Source organism: Dreissena polymorpha, chromosome 12 (genome assembly GCF_020536995.1).
Source record: "Dreissena polymorpha isolate Duluth1 chromosome 12, UMN_Dpol_1.0, whole genome shotgun sequence".
NCBI lineage: Eukaryota > Metazoa > Mollusca > Bivalvia > Myida > Dreissenidae > Dreissena > Dreissena polymorpha.
This window is the reverse complement of record NC_068366.1, coordinates 52,807,476-52,821,353: the sequence shown is the minus strand read 5'-3', so window position 1 is coordinate 52,821,353 and position 13,878 is coordinate 52,807,476. Positions and strand designations below refer to the sequence as shown.

Sequence of the window (13,878 nt, the reverse complement as noted above, 5' to 3'; positions counted from 1 at the left end):
TATTTTTATTGCATCAGAAATAAATTAAATTAAAAAAAATATTGTAGGATAAATAGAATACTATGTTAGTGTGAGTGTGTACTTAAATTTATCCACCACTTGTCTCAGAAAGGCTTACAAGGCTCGGCAAGCTTCGCCATGTAAACCTTTCTTCACTCGTGGGATAAATTTAAGTACGCAATCACACTAACATAGTATTCTCTATTTATTGTATAGTTTATATTAGCAAACCAAATATTGTCACAAAATATAACTATAGCAACAGAACTATCCTAATTTTTCAATCGGTTTCTCGTTTGTAATGCTTTATACTTGTATCGATGATAATTCGTAAACGAATTTTTCTTTTCAGTAAGATTTTTTTCAGTATGAGTCTCTTTCATTTCGCTCACTGATGTACATTGTACATTGATTTTGAATAAGCGACTCAAATTTGGACTTTTTTGACAAACTGTGAACAAGTCCCTTTACTATCCTTTCATCGCTCTTCTTACAAACGCTAGACAGTGCCCTTGGTGTAATAAAGGCTTATTGTTTAACACAATTATTTGCATAATTTATATAGCCATTTCTTCTGCTACGTAGTTTTGCAATACATGGTCATTGATGATCTTTTGATATTGTTGGTTTTTAATGTAAGTTAATTGATTTATTCTAGACTATTTAAGAGCAAATAATTGTTCTTTCAAAAAGTTGTGCTGAGGAAAATTGCAATAGCTGCTTTCACTTGAGTAGGACTGAATTTGGAATTCGGTTTGGATATTTCAGGATACAATCCTTTATATTATGTAAACTAGCCTTATCGTGTTACAATAATACTACTATTTTCAGAGCAATAGTAATTTTAAAATGTGAACCTGAATTATCTCACAGATCCACCATATAAATATAACCATTGTGCTAGGGTTTTGCAACAACTTGCAGTAACCTTATTATTATATAAAATAAAAGCTCGATTAAAAACGGCTTTACTTCATGCAATGTTTTACCAGTTCAGTCTTCGGAAATCACAAACAGGTTTTTAAAACGTGAAATTTTGAAAAGCATGCATTTAACGCGTATATATTATGATGATTTTGAATGTACAATCCATATTAAACAGTGTGCTATTTTTTGTTTTCCTTCTTTGTAATATTTCAAGGATATTGATTATGTGAGCTTATCGTTTACACAAATTACAGCTACAATCAGAATGCACACACCTTTTAAATACATAATAAGAAAATATAGCAAGACAACGCACAGCACACACAATAGAGAAACAAGCATATGATAAAAAATACATTCCTTCGGTAAGGTGGCTTTTGTGACACATTTCTATTATTTAGTTACTATTATGCGTTTTTTGCGGGTAACTTATCGCTGAATCCCATCAATTTCTATTTTTAGAAAGCGAAAGCATGCTAAGTTTTTTGTTGTTTTTTGTAAATTAACCATAAAACAACACATACTTTAAATGTGATTTAGAATGATCTAATCATATGACGTGAGCATGAAAACAGAAAGTGAAAATAACTGAATGTTTTTGAGACATATCGTATAATGCAAACTGCTTTTCAATGTTATCTCCGAGAACAACTTAATACAAAGTTAAGCGATGAAAGTTCTCGGTTATTGTTTCGTTACGAGTGGGCGAGACTACGATCATTCGAGACGTTTACAGCGTCTGACGTCAGCGCTATACGTCTGGCACAGCATGGTTTCTTTTATTCGGGCAATGGAACGTCAGTGCAGTGCTATTCGTGTGGATTTACGTTTGAGGACTGGCACAGCAGTAAACATGTGTGGGCAATACACACAACGCTCAGACCCGACTGTCCCTTTGTCAGGGGCGATAAAGACGCGGATAACGTACCGATACATGGTGACGGGACAGGAGGGACAACAAGGGATATTGAAGCTGAACAGAAGCCAGTTACACCCGCGACTACAGAAAAGGAAGTTGGGTGTTCCTCTCTTGCGATATATAGTCCGGAAAAAGGTAACACTATGTGTTCAGCATTTGTTTCCAAAGCAGTCAGCATAATTCAATGTAACATAAAACGAAATTCTTTCTTGATTTGCCAAAAGATTGAAGCTAAATGAATTAACTAAATATAATTATAAAGATGCATAAACGTATACGAATACAAATATCTATAAGAATAATACATTTATGAAGGACACTTTTGGACAAAAATGAAATGAAGCAATATACTTGAGCATTATTATTTTACAATTTTATTATAATCGCCTTCTTTTAAGAACCATGTACACGTTGGTGATATCATCGATGAATATAGAACGATAGTTTGAAATACTAGTATTCTATTTATAATTTTTAAAAGAATACTTAAATTCATTTTTAATATACAATATAAAATAATAATGCTCAAGTATATTGCTTAATAGTATCGCAATTTTTTCCTTATCAGTTTCACAAGTTTAAAATGTGCAAATACTAGTATTCTATTTATAATTTTAGGGCGACGTTGCACATTTTAAACTTGTGAAACTGATAAGGAGAAAATTGCGATACTACTAAGTGTTAATGAAATGAAGAGTGCGTGCTATACATATATTCTCTTGCTTAAACTTGCTCGCAAGAGATTAATATTTTCCTAAACCTTATCCATTTTATGTACTAAGTGTCGGATGTATAAAACATAATAAAAAAGTAAAAATAAACATAAAAGAAAAAGAAAAAAGACACAAGAAAAACGTTCAAACACATGGAGGTTCTGCATACAGTAATTGAAACTACCACGTGCCAACATACATTTTTGTCCAACTTGCATGTTTAATATCGACAGAAATGAACGGTAAAGGATATTGATCAGCACTGGCAGTGCATCGATTGAAGAAAGCCTCGATGGTCATGAAGTGTAGATATTTCTTACAGTGGGAACTTGCCGGCGTTTGTAATGTCAGATTGACAAACCGTTCGTAACATATAACTCAAGTAAAGTTCGCAACATTGACTGATGATATTATGATTGTTTATATTTGATCTCGTGAGTACCGCATTTTCAAAAAATTCAGCCATGCTCCGATTCCGCGTATATAATATAGTCAAAGAAAAATATATCGTAGTTATATGTTAAAAAAAAGACATATTTTGGATTGCTACGTGTTACTTAAGATGCGGCATTTTCTACAATATGTCGATTTTACTTATATTTCACAGAAAAACAAGCAGTCGATGAAAACAAACGCCTAAAGGACCTATTGACGTGCAAAATCTGCGTGGACAACGACGCATGCGTGGTTTTCCTACCATGTGGTCACATGGTCAGTTGCGATAAGTGTGCGCATGCGCTTAGGAAGTGCCCTATATGTAGAGTTCGAATCGCGGGCCAAGTGAAAAGCTTGATGAAATAAATTCAAATAATGTGATGCAACAATACACCAGTTTAACGATTTCGTTTGGCGTTAACAATAAACTCACGTTTCAACAATACAGATTCACCTAATCGTACATGTACTTTGCAAATGGGAGAATTTATACACATCATACAGTTATTTGTTGTGTGTTGTTTTATGAACATAAATTTATTTTATCTCGATGAGTCGACACTTGATAATTTTTTGATTTATACGTACACGTTTAGCTTGTGTTTTTGTTCATTAAATATTTTGAAATTGTTTGTTATCGTTTGAGATCAATGATATCAAATTATCTACATCGTAAATAATAAAAGTTTTAATCAAGCTAAAACAGTATGCAATAAATATTTATGATTAGATCATACACAGCAGCTGAACCACCAATTGGACTATCACGTGTAACAATGATTTTATTTGTTGCACTACTTATCATATAAATTTTTTAGTATTTTTAACGGTGGAATGCATGTGAATATTGGACAATGATGGGACATTTTTAACAACACTGTGCTAAAATATGATGCACGTATTGACTCTTAACCTGGCAATATATTGGACAGCATACAAAGTCATTGCTTTTCAGATTGTTTCTCAAAAACTCACTATAATTGAAACACTTTCAAACAAAATATCGATCCCGTGTAATCTTAAATATGTGCAACAGCACAAATATGGTACATACACAGAAAGGACCGGTTATAATAATTCGTCAAAACTGATCGCAACATCAGTCATGTAAAATACGCCAACAATAACCAACAGCATTATAAAATATACACGTACAATGCGTATGTGTTGCATGTATGCACATTTGTTGATGTTTTTTTCTTTTTTGGTTCAAACAGGTTTTATATCTTATTTCCCTGATATTGATCGTAATTATATGTTTTTAATAACCATGTTTTAAGCTTTGACACACTAAATTAACGTTAATGTGTACACCTGTGAGTTGCATTTGAATATACACATACATAGATTATAAAATTTTCCGTTTTTGAGGACTTTTGATAATAAAATTGTTTTGTGGTTTTCATTTCAAAAGAACATGTACATGAGAAACAAACGATACTGTGAGTTATTGTAAACACAGTATTCATAGTTGTTATTTAATGTATGTTTCTTTTTCTTATTGAATGCGTTTACAACGTCTCATTATGCCTTGCTTTATTGTACATGGCAAAAGGGTTTCAAGTGAAGCAGTATTATATGCATCATATGCAATTCAATTTAATTATCTCCTCATTATGTGCTAACGAAAACACGCACTATGGAGATTTTGAACAAAACACATCCACAAAAGGAACGCAGTCCAGCTTTTTGCAAAACATGTAACTTTTGACACAAGAAGAGCCATTTCATGTCCGGGTGCATGAAACGAGCACAACAAGTGCATTGTATAGAATCTGAAATAAGTAAGCATAGAGAAAATGCACAGCTTCAGGAATCGTGTCTAAAACCTAATCAACACGACGTTAAAATACAACCTTTCTAAAGAAAGACGCCATGAAACCAATGGTTAAGCTATTGATGAAATAATTGACAGTGGCGGAAATATTGCTCCGAATTTTTTTTCTGAAATTTTGAGAGAAAACACCACTCTCTTTGAAAGGTCAATTGCTTTGCCGACATAAACATACAGTATGTTTGTAACAAAAGCATTCCGTATAATGCATGGAAACAATGAAACGTTAATTAGTCACGAATTGTATGTTGACCTTGCACTTGGATACACTCAGTTCATTATGACCCCATATATTTAAATATGACAGTAAATTGATTAAAGAACGCATAACTGGCCACAGTTTAATATATACAATAAATTGATCGAAAAACGCATAACTGGCCACAGTTATATATATACAGTAAATTGTTCAAAGAACGCATAACTTGCCACAGTTAAATATATACAGTAATTTGATCAAAGAACGCATAACTTGCCACAGTTAAATATATACAGTAAATTGATCAAAGAACGCATAGCTTGCCACAGTTAAATATATACGGTAAATTAATCAAAGAACGCATGACTTGCCACAGTTAAATATATACAGTAATTTGATCAAAGAACGCATAACAGGCTACAGATAAATATATACAGTAAATTGATCAAACAACGCATAACTGGCCACATTTAAATATATACAGTAAATTGATCAAAGAACGCATAACTTGCCACAGTTAAATATATACAGTATATTTATCTAAGCACGCATAACTTGCCACAGTTAAATATATACAGTAAATTGATCAAAGAACGCATAACTTGCCTTAGTTAAATATATTCAGTAAATTGATCAAAGAACGCATAACTGGCCACAGTTAAATATATACAGTAAATTGATCAAAGAACGCATAACTGGCCACAGTTAAATATAGACAAGAAAATTGATCAAAGAACGCATAACTTGCTACATTTAAATATATATAGTAAAATGATCAAAGAGAGCATAACTTGCCACAGGAAAATATTTACAATAAATGGATCAAATAACGCATATTCTTATATGAAGATATGTATATATAAATAACTGGAACGTTAATAGACTGCACATATTGTTGCCCATTTGAAGTAGAAAAAATGTTCTCTATGGATATGGTGCTATTGCAATTTTAAAAGGGAGTAATTTCTATTAAATATTTGAGAAATTTCATAGTAAATGAAAATTTGTCTAATCTATACATTAGAATTAACATAAGTAAACGTCTTGATAATATATGCACTTCCTTTCTTGATACTAAGCATGCATTGAGAATTTTCTGACTATTACTCCTTTTGTCTATTTTATGTCGGAATACTAGAAGCGTACAGTACTTTATTTTGTACATTTTATATATACCACTTTCTCTTTTTAGATCTGATACTAAACTACATTCAACGACATTAAAATGTTGAACGCTGATCCATATAATTGATATTGAAAGTTCAACTGTCGAATACTTGATTATCACTCATGTAGTTTAGTGACAAAGGCTTGCTATCAACTAACAATCCATCACCCTTTCAAGTACCAAATCCGTAAGAAACTAGAAAAACACTTTATATACTTCACATATTTCACAATAGGACGTAAACTGGTATATAAACTGTAAGCAATATCACATATTTAATTGTATTGTTTACATTCAATGAATTCTGTTTTCTCGAAGACATCTGTACATTATTTAAGAGACCATTTCAACGTTGAATGCACAAAATATCTTTAAGTAATATTTACCGATTTTAAATATTTTAATGCAAGAAGATAACTCAACGTCTTCTGCTCAGGGTTACGGAGTTTTAAGAAGTCAAACAAGTATTAAGTTTTCCATAAGAGAATCATAAACCGTAATCGTAAAAATTATAAAGCGTGTAAAACGCTTTTCATCAACACGTTAGCAAAAACTTGCATTACCGACATAGGATTTTATTACGTCTCTGATTAAAAGCCTGCATGGTGTAGTGACAGCGATCTTGCTTTTTCTTCAAAAGGTTAGGGGTTTGATCCCCAGGGAATGCAAATTTATTTTATTTGATTTTTTTCCTTGCTATTATAATAATAAAACCATTCCAAATATTACCGTTTTTATAGTAAACCTATTTGTGGTAATTTAATAAAGTACGAAAATCTGTGAACAAGTCCCTTTAAATCAAAAGCACATTTAAAAGTGACTTGTTCACAGATTTCCTATTTTTAGAATATGTCATTAATTTCTCTTAAACCACGTGTTTCTGGTTACACATGCGTAAACCGGAAGTCATGAGAGAAAGGTAAAATGCTGTCAGTTTGAAAAAAAAATCACTTACCATTTTTGTCGAATGATGCATATAACTTATATAATAAACAAGAGATGTGTTTGTCAGAAACACAATGTCGCTTACTGCGCCGCTTTGAAGCCATATTTGACCATTGACCTTGAAGGATGACCATGATCACCACTTAAAACTTGCAACTCAATGAGATACACATGCATGCCAAATATCAAGTTGCTATCTTCAATATCTTCAATATTGCAAAAATTATGGGCAATGTTACAGTTTTCGGACGGACGGACAAACACAGACTGACTGACGGACAGGCAGACACACGGGCGGACTGACGAACAGTTCAACTGCTATATGCCACCCTACCGGGGGGTATAAAAACACACACACAAGTTTAAATTATATTTTTGACGATGCTGCTTCAGCGAAGCAGCTTGTCTAAGTTATCATACCATTATCATACCATGAACATTCTTAACAATGGCGACCTATGTACAAGACCGAGCCAGTCCGATTGAGTTAGCTAAATTTTCTCAATCGGCATACCTCGCTGATTATCATTGATAAAGGTAAAGGCAGCTTGGTTCACGATCTCTTTCAAATTTATGGAGAGGTTCGGGACAGGAACCAGACACGAGACTGCCAGGTGGCACTTCAAACACTGTGACGCTGGTAAAACCCCAAATGTAGTTATTTTTAGATTTGATCGAGAATGTAACCCGCCTTCCAGTTTCGATGAATAGGCCAAGTTCCCTACGGATACAACTTACCCGTACCCCAAAAATTTTGGTGTACCCCAATTTTTTTCCGCACCCCATTTTTTTTAGGTATATATTTTTTTCGAACCAACATTTTCGTACCCAAATTTGTTTATGTACCCAAAATTGTCGTACCCACATACACAATTGTGGTGATGTAGATAAACTTAAATTGATGCTTTGATATCAATACACTTCAAAAGCATCGTCACATCAGTACTGTCAGTACTTTGATTTATATGCTACAGAGATATAAAACCCCTTACTTAGCCACTCTTTTGATGTAGCGGTGTCTAGTATCACATATTTGCATATACATTCACGATCCGTATCATCAACAACAATAGCATGTCGGCAATGACCGGTGTGTTTCCCTTAGGTTTATATTTTTTAGTAAAAATGTATACAATTCATTTAAATGGTGTTCTTTAAAATGTACATTGCCGTATCTTTCATACCATATATAGCGATACAATTGATTACACCTTGGTCATGGTAAAAATTGACAACAAACATTGCATATTTTTTAAAGAGCAAAGATGGAATTCTTTCGCATGCGTTACCACCTTACTGTTCGTCCATCGTATATTTTTCGGGAAGGGGACAATTACAACGAGCGAGGCATGGTATAGGGGAGATAACCCTGGGTTATGGTTAGGTTAGGTTAAGTGTTAGGGGTCGGGTAAGGGTTAAGGTATGGGTTAAGGTATGGGTTAAGGCTAATCCTAACCCCAACCCGACCCCTAACACTAACCCTAACCCTAAACCTAACCTTCTAAACCCCCATGCGCATTACAATACCATGCCTCGCTTGTTGTCGTTGTCCGCTTCCCATCTCTTTCTCTCATTTGGCAATCTCCACGCAGAGTTGTCGTTCCTTGCTTTCACATACAACTCTGCGAAATGCTCAGCTTGCCATTTTGCCTATAAAATAGGTAAAACCGAACAAACGCATGCAATGTATATTTGATTGGATATTTAAGATCGCATGCATTAAATTAAGAAACATGACTTTTAAATGTACGATAAATCTTGCAAAAACTTAAGAGTTTTAATGCAACTCTTTGGAATTATTTTATTGCCCATTTACGCAGATGGAACCATTCCACGCACTTTACAAATGTAAACAATTGAACATAATGTTTATTGAGTGACGTTAGGAATTGCTTCGACGTGTGTATGTATGTTGGTTTCTTAACATAAAAAAACATATCAATTTTATAATAATGAATTAAGACTGATATAAGATATCATGGTATGAGATGGTTTTCTTTAATGCAGTGAATGCAATGTAACTGTCGTGCAAGAGATTGTTTAGTATACTGTAACCTCAATGATGAACGCTTGGTATGATCATGACATGAATGAGACGCTTTCATAACAATAGTCCGTTCTGAGCCCAACACAGAGGTGAATGTAATGTAACCGTCGTGCAAGAGATTGCTCCAATCTCCACGCAGAGTTGTCGTTCCTTGCTCTCACATACACCTCTGCGTAAGGCTCAGCATGCCATTTTGTCTACCCAATAGGTAAAACCAAACAAACGCATTCAATGTATATTTGAGTGGATATTTAAAATCGCATTCATTAAATTAAGAAATATGACTTTAAAATTTACGATAAATCGTGCAAAAACTTGTGAGTTTTAATGCAACTCTTTGGAACTATTTTATTGCCCATTTACACAGATGGAATCATTCCACGCACTTCACAAATGTAAACAATTGTACATATTTTTTATTGAGTGACGTTAGGCATTGCTTCGACGTATTTATATATGTTGGTTTCTTAACATCAAAAAAACATATCAATTTTATATTATTTAATTAAGACTGATATAAGCTATCATGGCATGAGATGGTTTTCTTTTTAGAAGTTAATGCAATGTAATCGTCTTTCAAGAGATTCTTTAGTATACTGTAACCTCAATGATGAACGCTTCGAATGATCATGACATGAATGAGACGCTTTCATATCAGTAGTCCGTTCTGAGCCCAACACAGGGGTGAATGTAATGTAACCGTCGTGCAAGAGATTGGAGATTGCACATTTGACTGAGCCGTTTCTTACACAGTGAAAACGGTTACACAGCACTATACTTTGTATGTGTATTAAAATATTCAACAGTCTGTGCGTGTTTTGTGATTACATTTATTTTAAGACGAGTCTGCCATGGTGAGAAAACAAACACAAAGTAAATACGAATAACATGTCTACAGGAAACATCATATTAGTAATTCTTTACATTAAAGTTTTGTTTTATTTGAAGAAATAACGCGCGGTCTTCCGAACAGGAATCCCACGTTCTATTTTTAGAAAGCGAAAGTAAAAAGTGAAATTCCTCTACTGAAACTGATCTCTGACATAGAAATGCAGAGTTCATTGGATTGTTACCTAAAAGAGATGATGCGAACGGATTCTCTTGCACTAATGCGCTACGAATGGGCTCGTCTTAAATCCTTTGAGCGTTTCGAGGCTGCAAACGTCAGTGTAATCCGCCTGGCGCAAAATGGCCTGTTTTACACGGGTACCCGGATGACAGTGCAGTGTTTTGCCTGCGGATTTCAGTACAATAATTGGACTAACGATTCACAAGTTTGGATGGTTCATGAACGTTTAAAACCTGACTGTACTTTCCTGAGCAACACTTCAGCATCAGCAAACGTGCCGATTCATTCCCATGGGGACAGGAATGACCTTACAGATAATAGGACTGTGTATCAAGGCAGAGGAAGAAAGCGGAAACATAAGCGGTGAATGAACAAATAAACACGTTGATTGTTGCATTTATGTTAATGGGCTCTTCACATTCTTCCTTAATTCGAATTGTTTTGAGTTCGTCTTGAGTGTAAGCTTGTTGTCAACTTATGTTTTTATGCAAAAACAGTATCATGTACTACTTAATTATTGATCAGTGACAGTGATTGAGTTTATCACAATACATTTTATTTGTAAGAAGGTTAAGAAAAAAGATACATTTGTGTTTAGCAATGTATCAAGTGTTTTAACACATATTGTTAACTTTATGTATCTATAACGTAGTGTGACCTTAAAATTTATTCACAATGTATTTAAATATTTTGATGATGTGTTTCGCTTCGCGTCATCGAATGGGTTCGCCCATACACGAAGTAGATCTAAAATTAAATATTTTAAAATTACCATTGTGGGTTTCCTAGTTTAATGGGTACACCTAGGTCGATGTGCTCTAGTTTGTAAAGTATGTACGCATTTTAAGGCATATTTAAATAATAAATTACTAAACTGTGTTTATGTGTTCGTTTTATTGATTTTCAGTTAACGGTTGATAAGTATGTGAAAGCAGATAACTAGTCATACAATAAATAACAATCACAGCTTTGTTTGATATTTCGCATACATTGAAATTATAGTTTGGAAACGCCGTCACTTAATCGTCAACATTGAAAGCATAATTATAAACATAAAAATGTATTACAAACACATATATCTTCTTTGCTGATTGTGGTAGTATAATTAATTGTTTAATGTTTCACGATGATGGTTTCAAACTATAATTATATTCATGATTCAAGCTTGATATACAATAGCTTAGAAGTAGAATAACCTTACTGAGTGACTGAAATGTTATAGGCGATAGATTATAACAGAAAAAGGTAATCAATTAAACGGTTTTGGACGATTATTAGAATTAAAAAAAATGTTATGATTATGACAAAAGCTTTCCAGATAATAAAACTAGAGGCTTGAAGATAAATCGTGAGTAAAGCTTCACATTCCAATTCTTTAATATGAAACCTTTGTACATATAGCATTATGTATAAAGATTTCTATGGCAAGCGGTTCGACGCATAATCCCAAATAAACTGGATGAATGAATGTTTTTCATGAGAACCTAGGTTCTCAGAATCTCGCTTGAAGATTGCACATGGCTTCCAGAACCCAAGTTTTTATTCGATATCCTAGGTTTTCATGAGAACCTAGGTTCTCATGAGAAACTAGGTTTTTTTCATATGAACCTAGGTTCTCATTTGAAAACCAAGGTTCTGGTAAGAACCTATGTTCTCAGAATGAGAACCTAGGTTCTCATGAATAACCTAGTTTCTTGGGTTTATACGTCGAACTGCTTGCCATAATCCGTGATTTTCATTTGGGGAACCATAGTTCTCATGAGAACCTTGGTTTCCAGAATTACACTGTGAAAACCATAGTTCTTATGACGAGAACTTAAGTTCTCATCTTTAATACTCAATCCGTGGTTTTCATTTTGGAACCATAGGTTCTCATGAGAACCTAGGTTTCCAGAATTACGCGTCGGACGGCGTAAACGTGCTCGTTTGGAATACGGGACACATATTATTCAGGACGCAGGATCAATGGGATTCACACATGATTACACATGGGTTGGACAGAATGAAAACACGCCGTTAAGAACTTTATTTTTGCAGATATCTCAAGTTATTGAAATTTGTTTGCAAAGTTTTAAGTGCATACGTTTTTCTTGCAGTATGGGTCGATATCTTAAGATTGAATAATACATTATTACACATTATCAATAGAGATTAAACTTCTATGTATACCAAAATGATTGCTTAAATATATCACAGACATACTTAAATAAGAAAACTGTACCGTACAGTCGTTTGAGACCCGAACAAGGGAACTGAATATATGAAACTCATTTAATGCTGTGACAATGAATTATGTAACGATTGATCTGAATTTGTTTCAATTTTTAGTCGCAAAATAATATTTACAATTAAAGATGTATTTCATTAACAGTTTAATTTTTTAATTAACGTGTTCAGACCAATGTCGACCGAATACTTTACTAATTTCATTCCTCAAGAACACCAATGCACGGAAAACGTCGTACATATGAACAAGAGGCGGTCACCGACGCAGTTGTTTAGAAATTCGACGTTTTTGAGATTGGTTTTAGTTCTAATTTTAAACTTGACATATCAAAATGCATTAAAGCTACCTCTGCAAATTATTCATTAAAAACGAAAAATTGTATATGTAAAGAAATATTTAAAGGGCAATAACTCATACAGAACTCATCAAACTAGAGCGATAAAACGATATGCGCATCTCCGTTGTATACCTTAGGTTGATTTATAGTTTTAATTATCATACACATCGGTTCAAACGCTCCTGAAAATGAGCGCGGAAACCGTGACGGACTGGCATACAAACCAACGAATATAATTGTGTGGCCCATTCGAAAACGCATTAGAACCGCCGTATTAATACCTCTTGTTCTTTTAACATTTCCTCTCCCGTTCAAATGCGCCCTGGTGTAATTGTTTTCGGTTTCTGTTTGTCCTGTGGTGGCATTCTAGGCGGAACGAGTATGTGTCCGAGGGATCAAACCCTGAACCACAAGAGGGTTTTTCGTAAAGGCCCCGCAAGTTGGACACGTCTCTTCGCTCGGTTGACAGTTATCAGAGGTAAATAATTGATCGCAATACTTGTACATAAATTATAAAGTTAAACATAATGACATTTTTACAAAGTTCTGATTCATTAATTTCATACTAATGGAATCAACATACCGCTTTTAGACTCGGCATTAAACATCGGTTTCACTATCTGAGACTGGTCAATTGCAAACTTATTCACTGGATAAAGTTCACTTTGGTGAAACGCATCCGAGATAGACGCAGGGCTTGCCTGATCAATGACATGCTGGAGAAGCTATGCCTAAGGTCACATGATTGGCAGTGTGACCAAGGTTTGCGGCCAGCTTTGAAAATTTTGCTTTCAATGGACCAATAACCTGAAGAAGATTAGATTATTATTACAAACGCTGTGCTAAAGCGTGTACATGTATGTGTTCACACATATATTTTAAAGTTTTTCCTCATTATGACTGATCTCACCTTGACATCCAAAGGCTGTAATATATGTGTGGAATGCCCCGGGGGACCCAGCATGACTACATCGTTGTCAATGGCTGTCTTTATTGTATGTAGATTTTATGTTCGTCATTGTTGTCTAGTATAAGTAATACCGGACGCTTCTGACCAC

The 13,878-nt window shown here is 34.1% G+C and overlaps 1 protein-coding gene across 1 annotated transcript; it reads left to right on the top strand.

Moving 5' to 3' along the window:
- Nucleotides 1–1,256: 1,256 nt before the first annotated feature.
- LOC127853158 (E3 ubiquitin-protein ligase XIAP-like) lies at nt 1,257–3,626 on the top strand. The gene is made up of 2 exons (XM_052387409.1): nt 1,257–1,981; nt 3,167–3,626. Exons 1-2 carry the CDS (start codon nt 1,543–1,545, stop codon nt 3,358–3,360), a joined length of 633 nt encoding a protein of 210 aa, XP_052243369.1. The 5' UTR covers nt 1,257–1,542; the 3' UTR covers nt 3,361–3,626.
- The last annotated feature ends 10,252 nt before the right edge of the window (nt 3,627–13,878 follow it).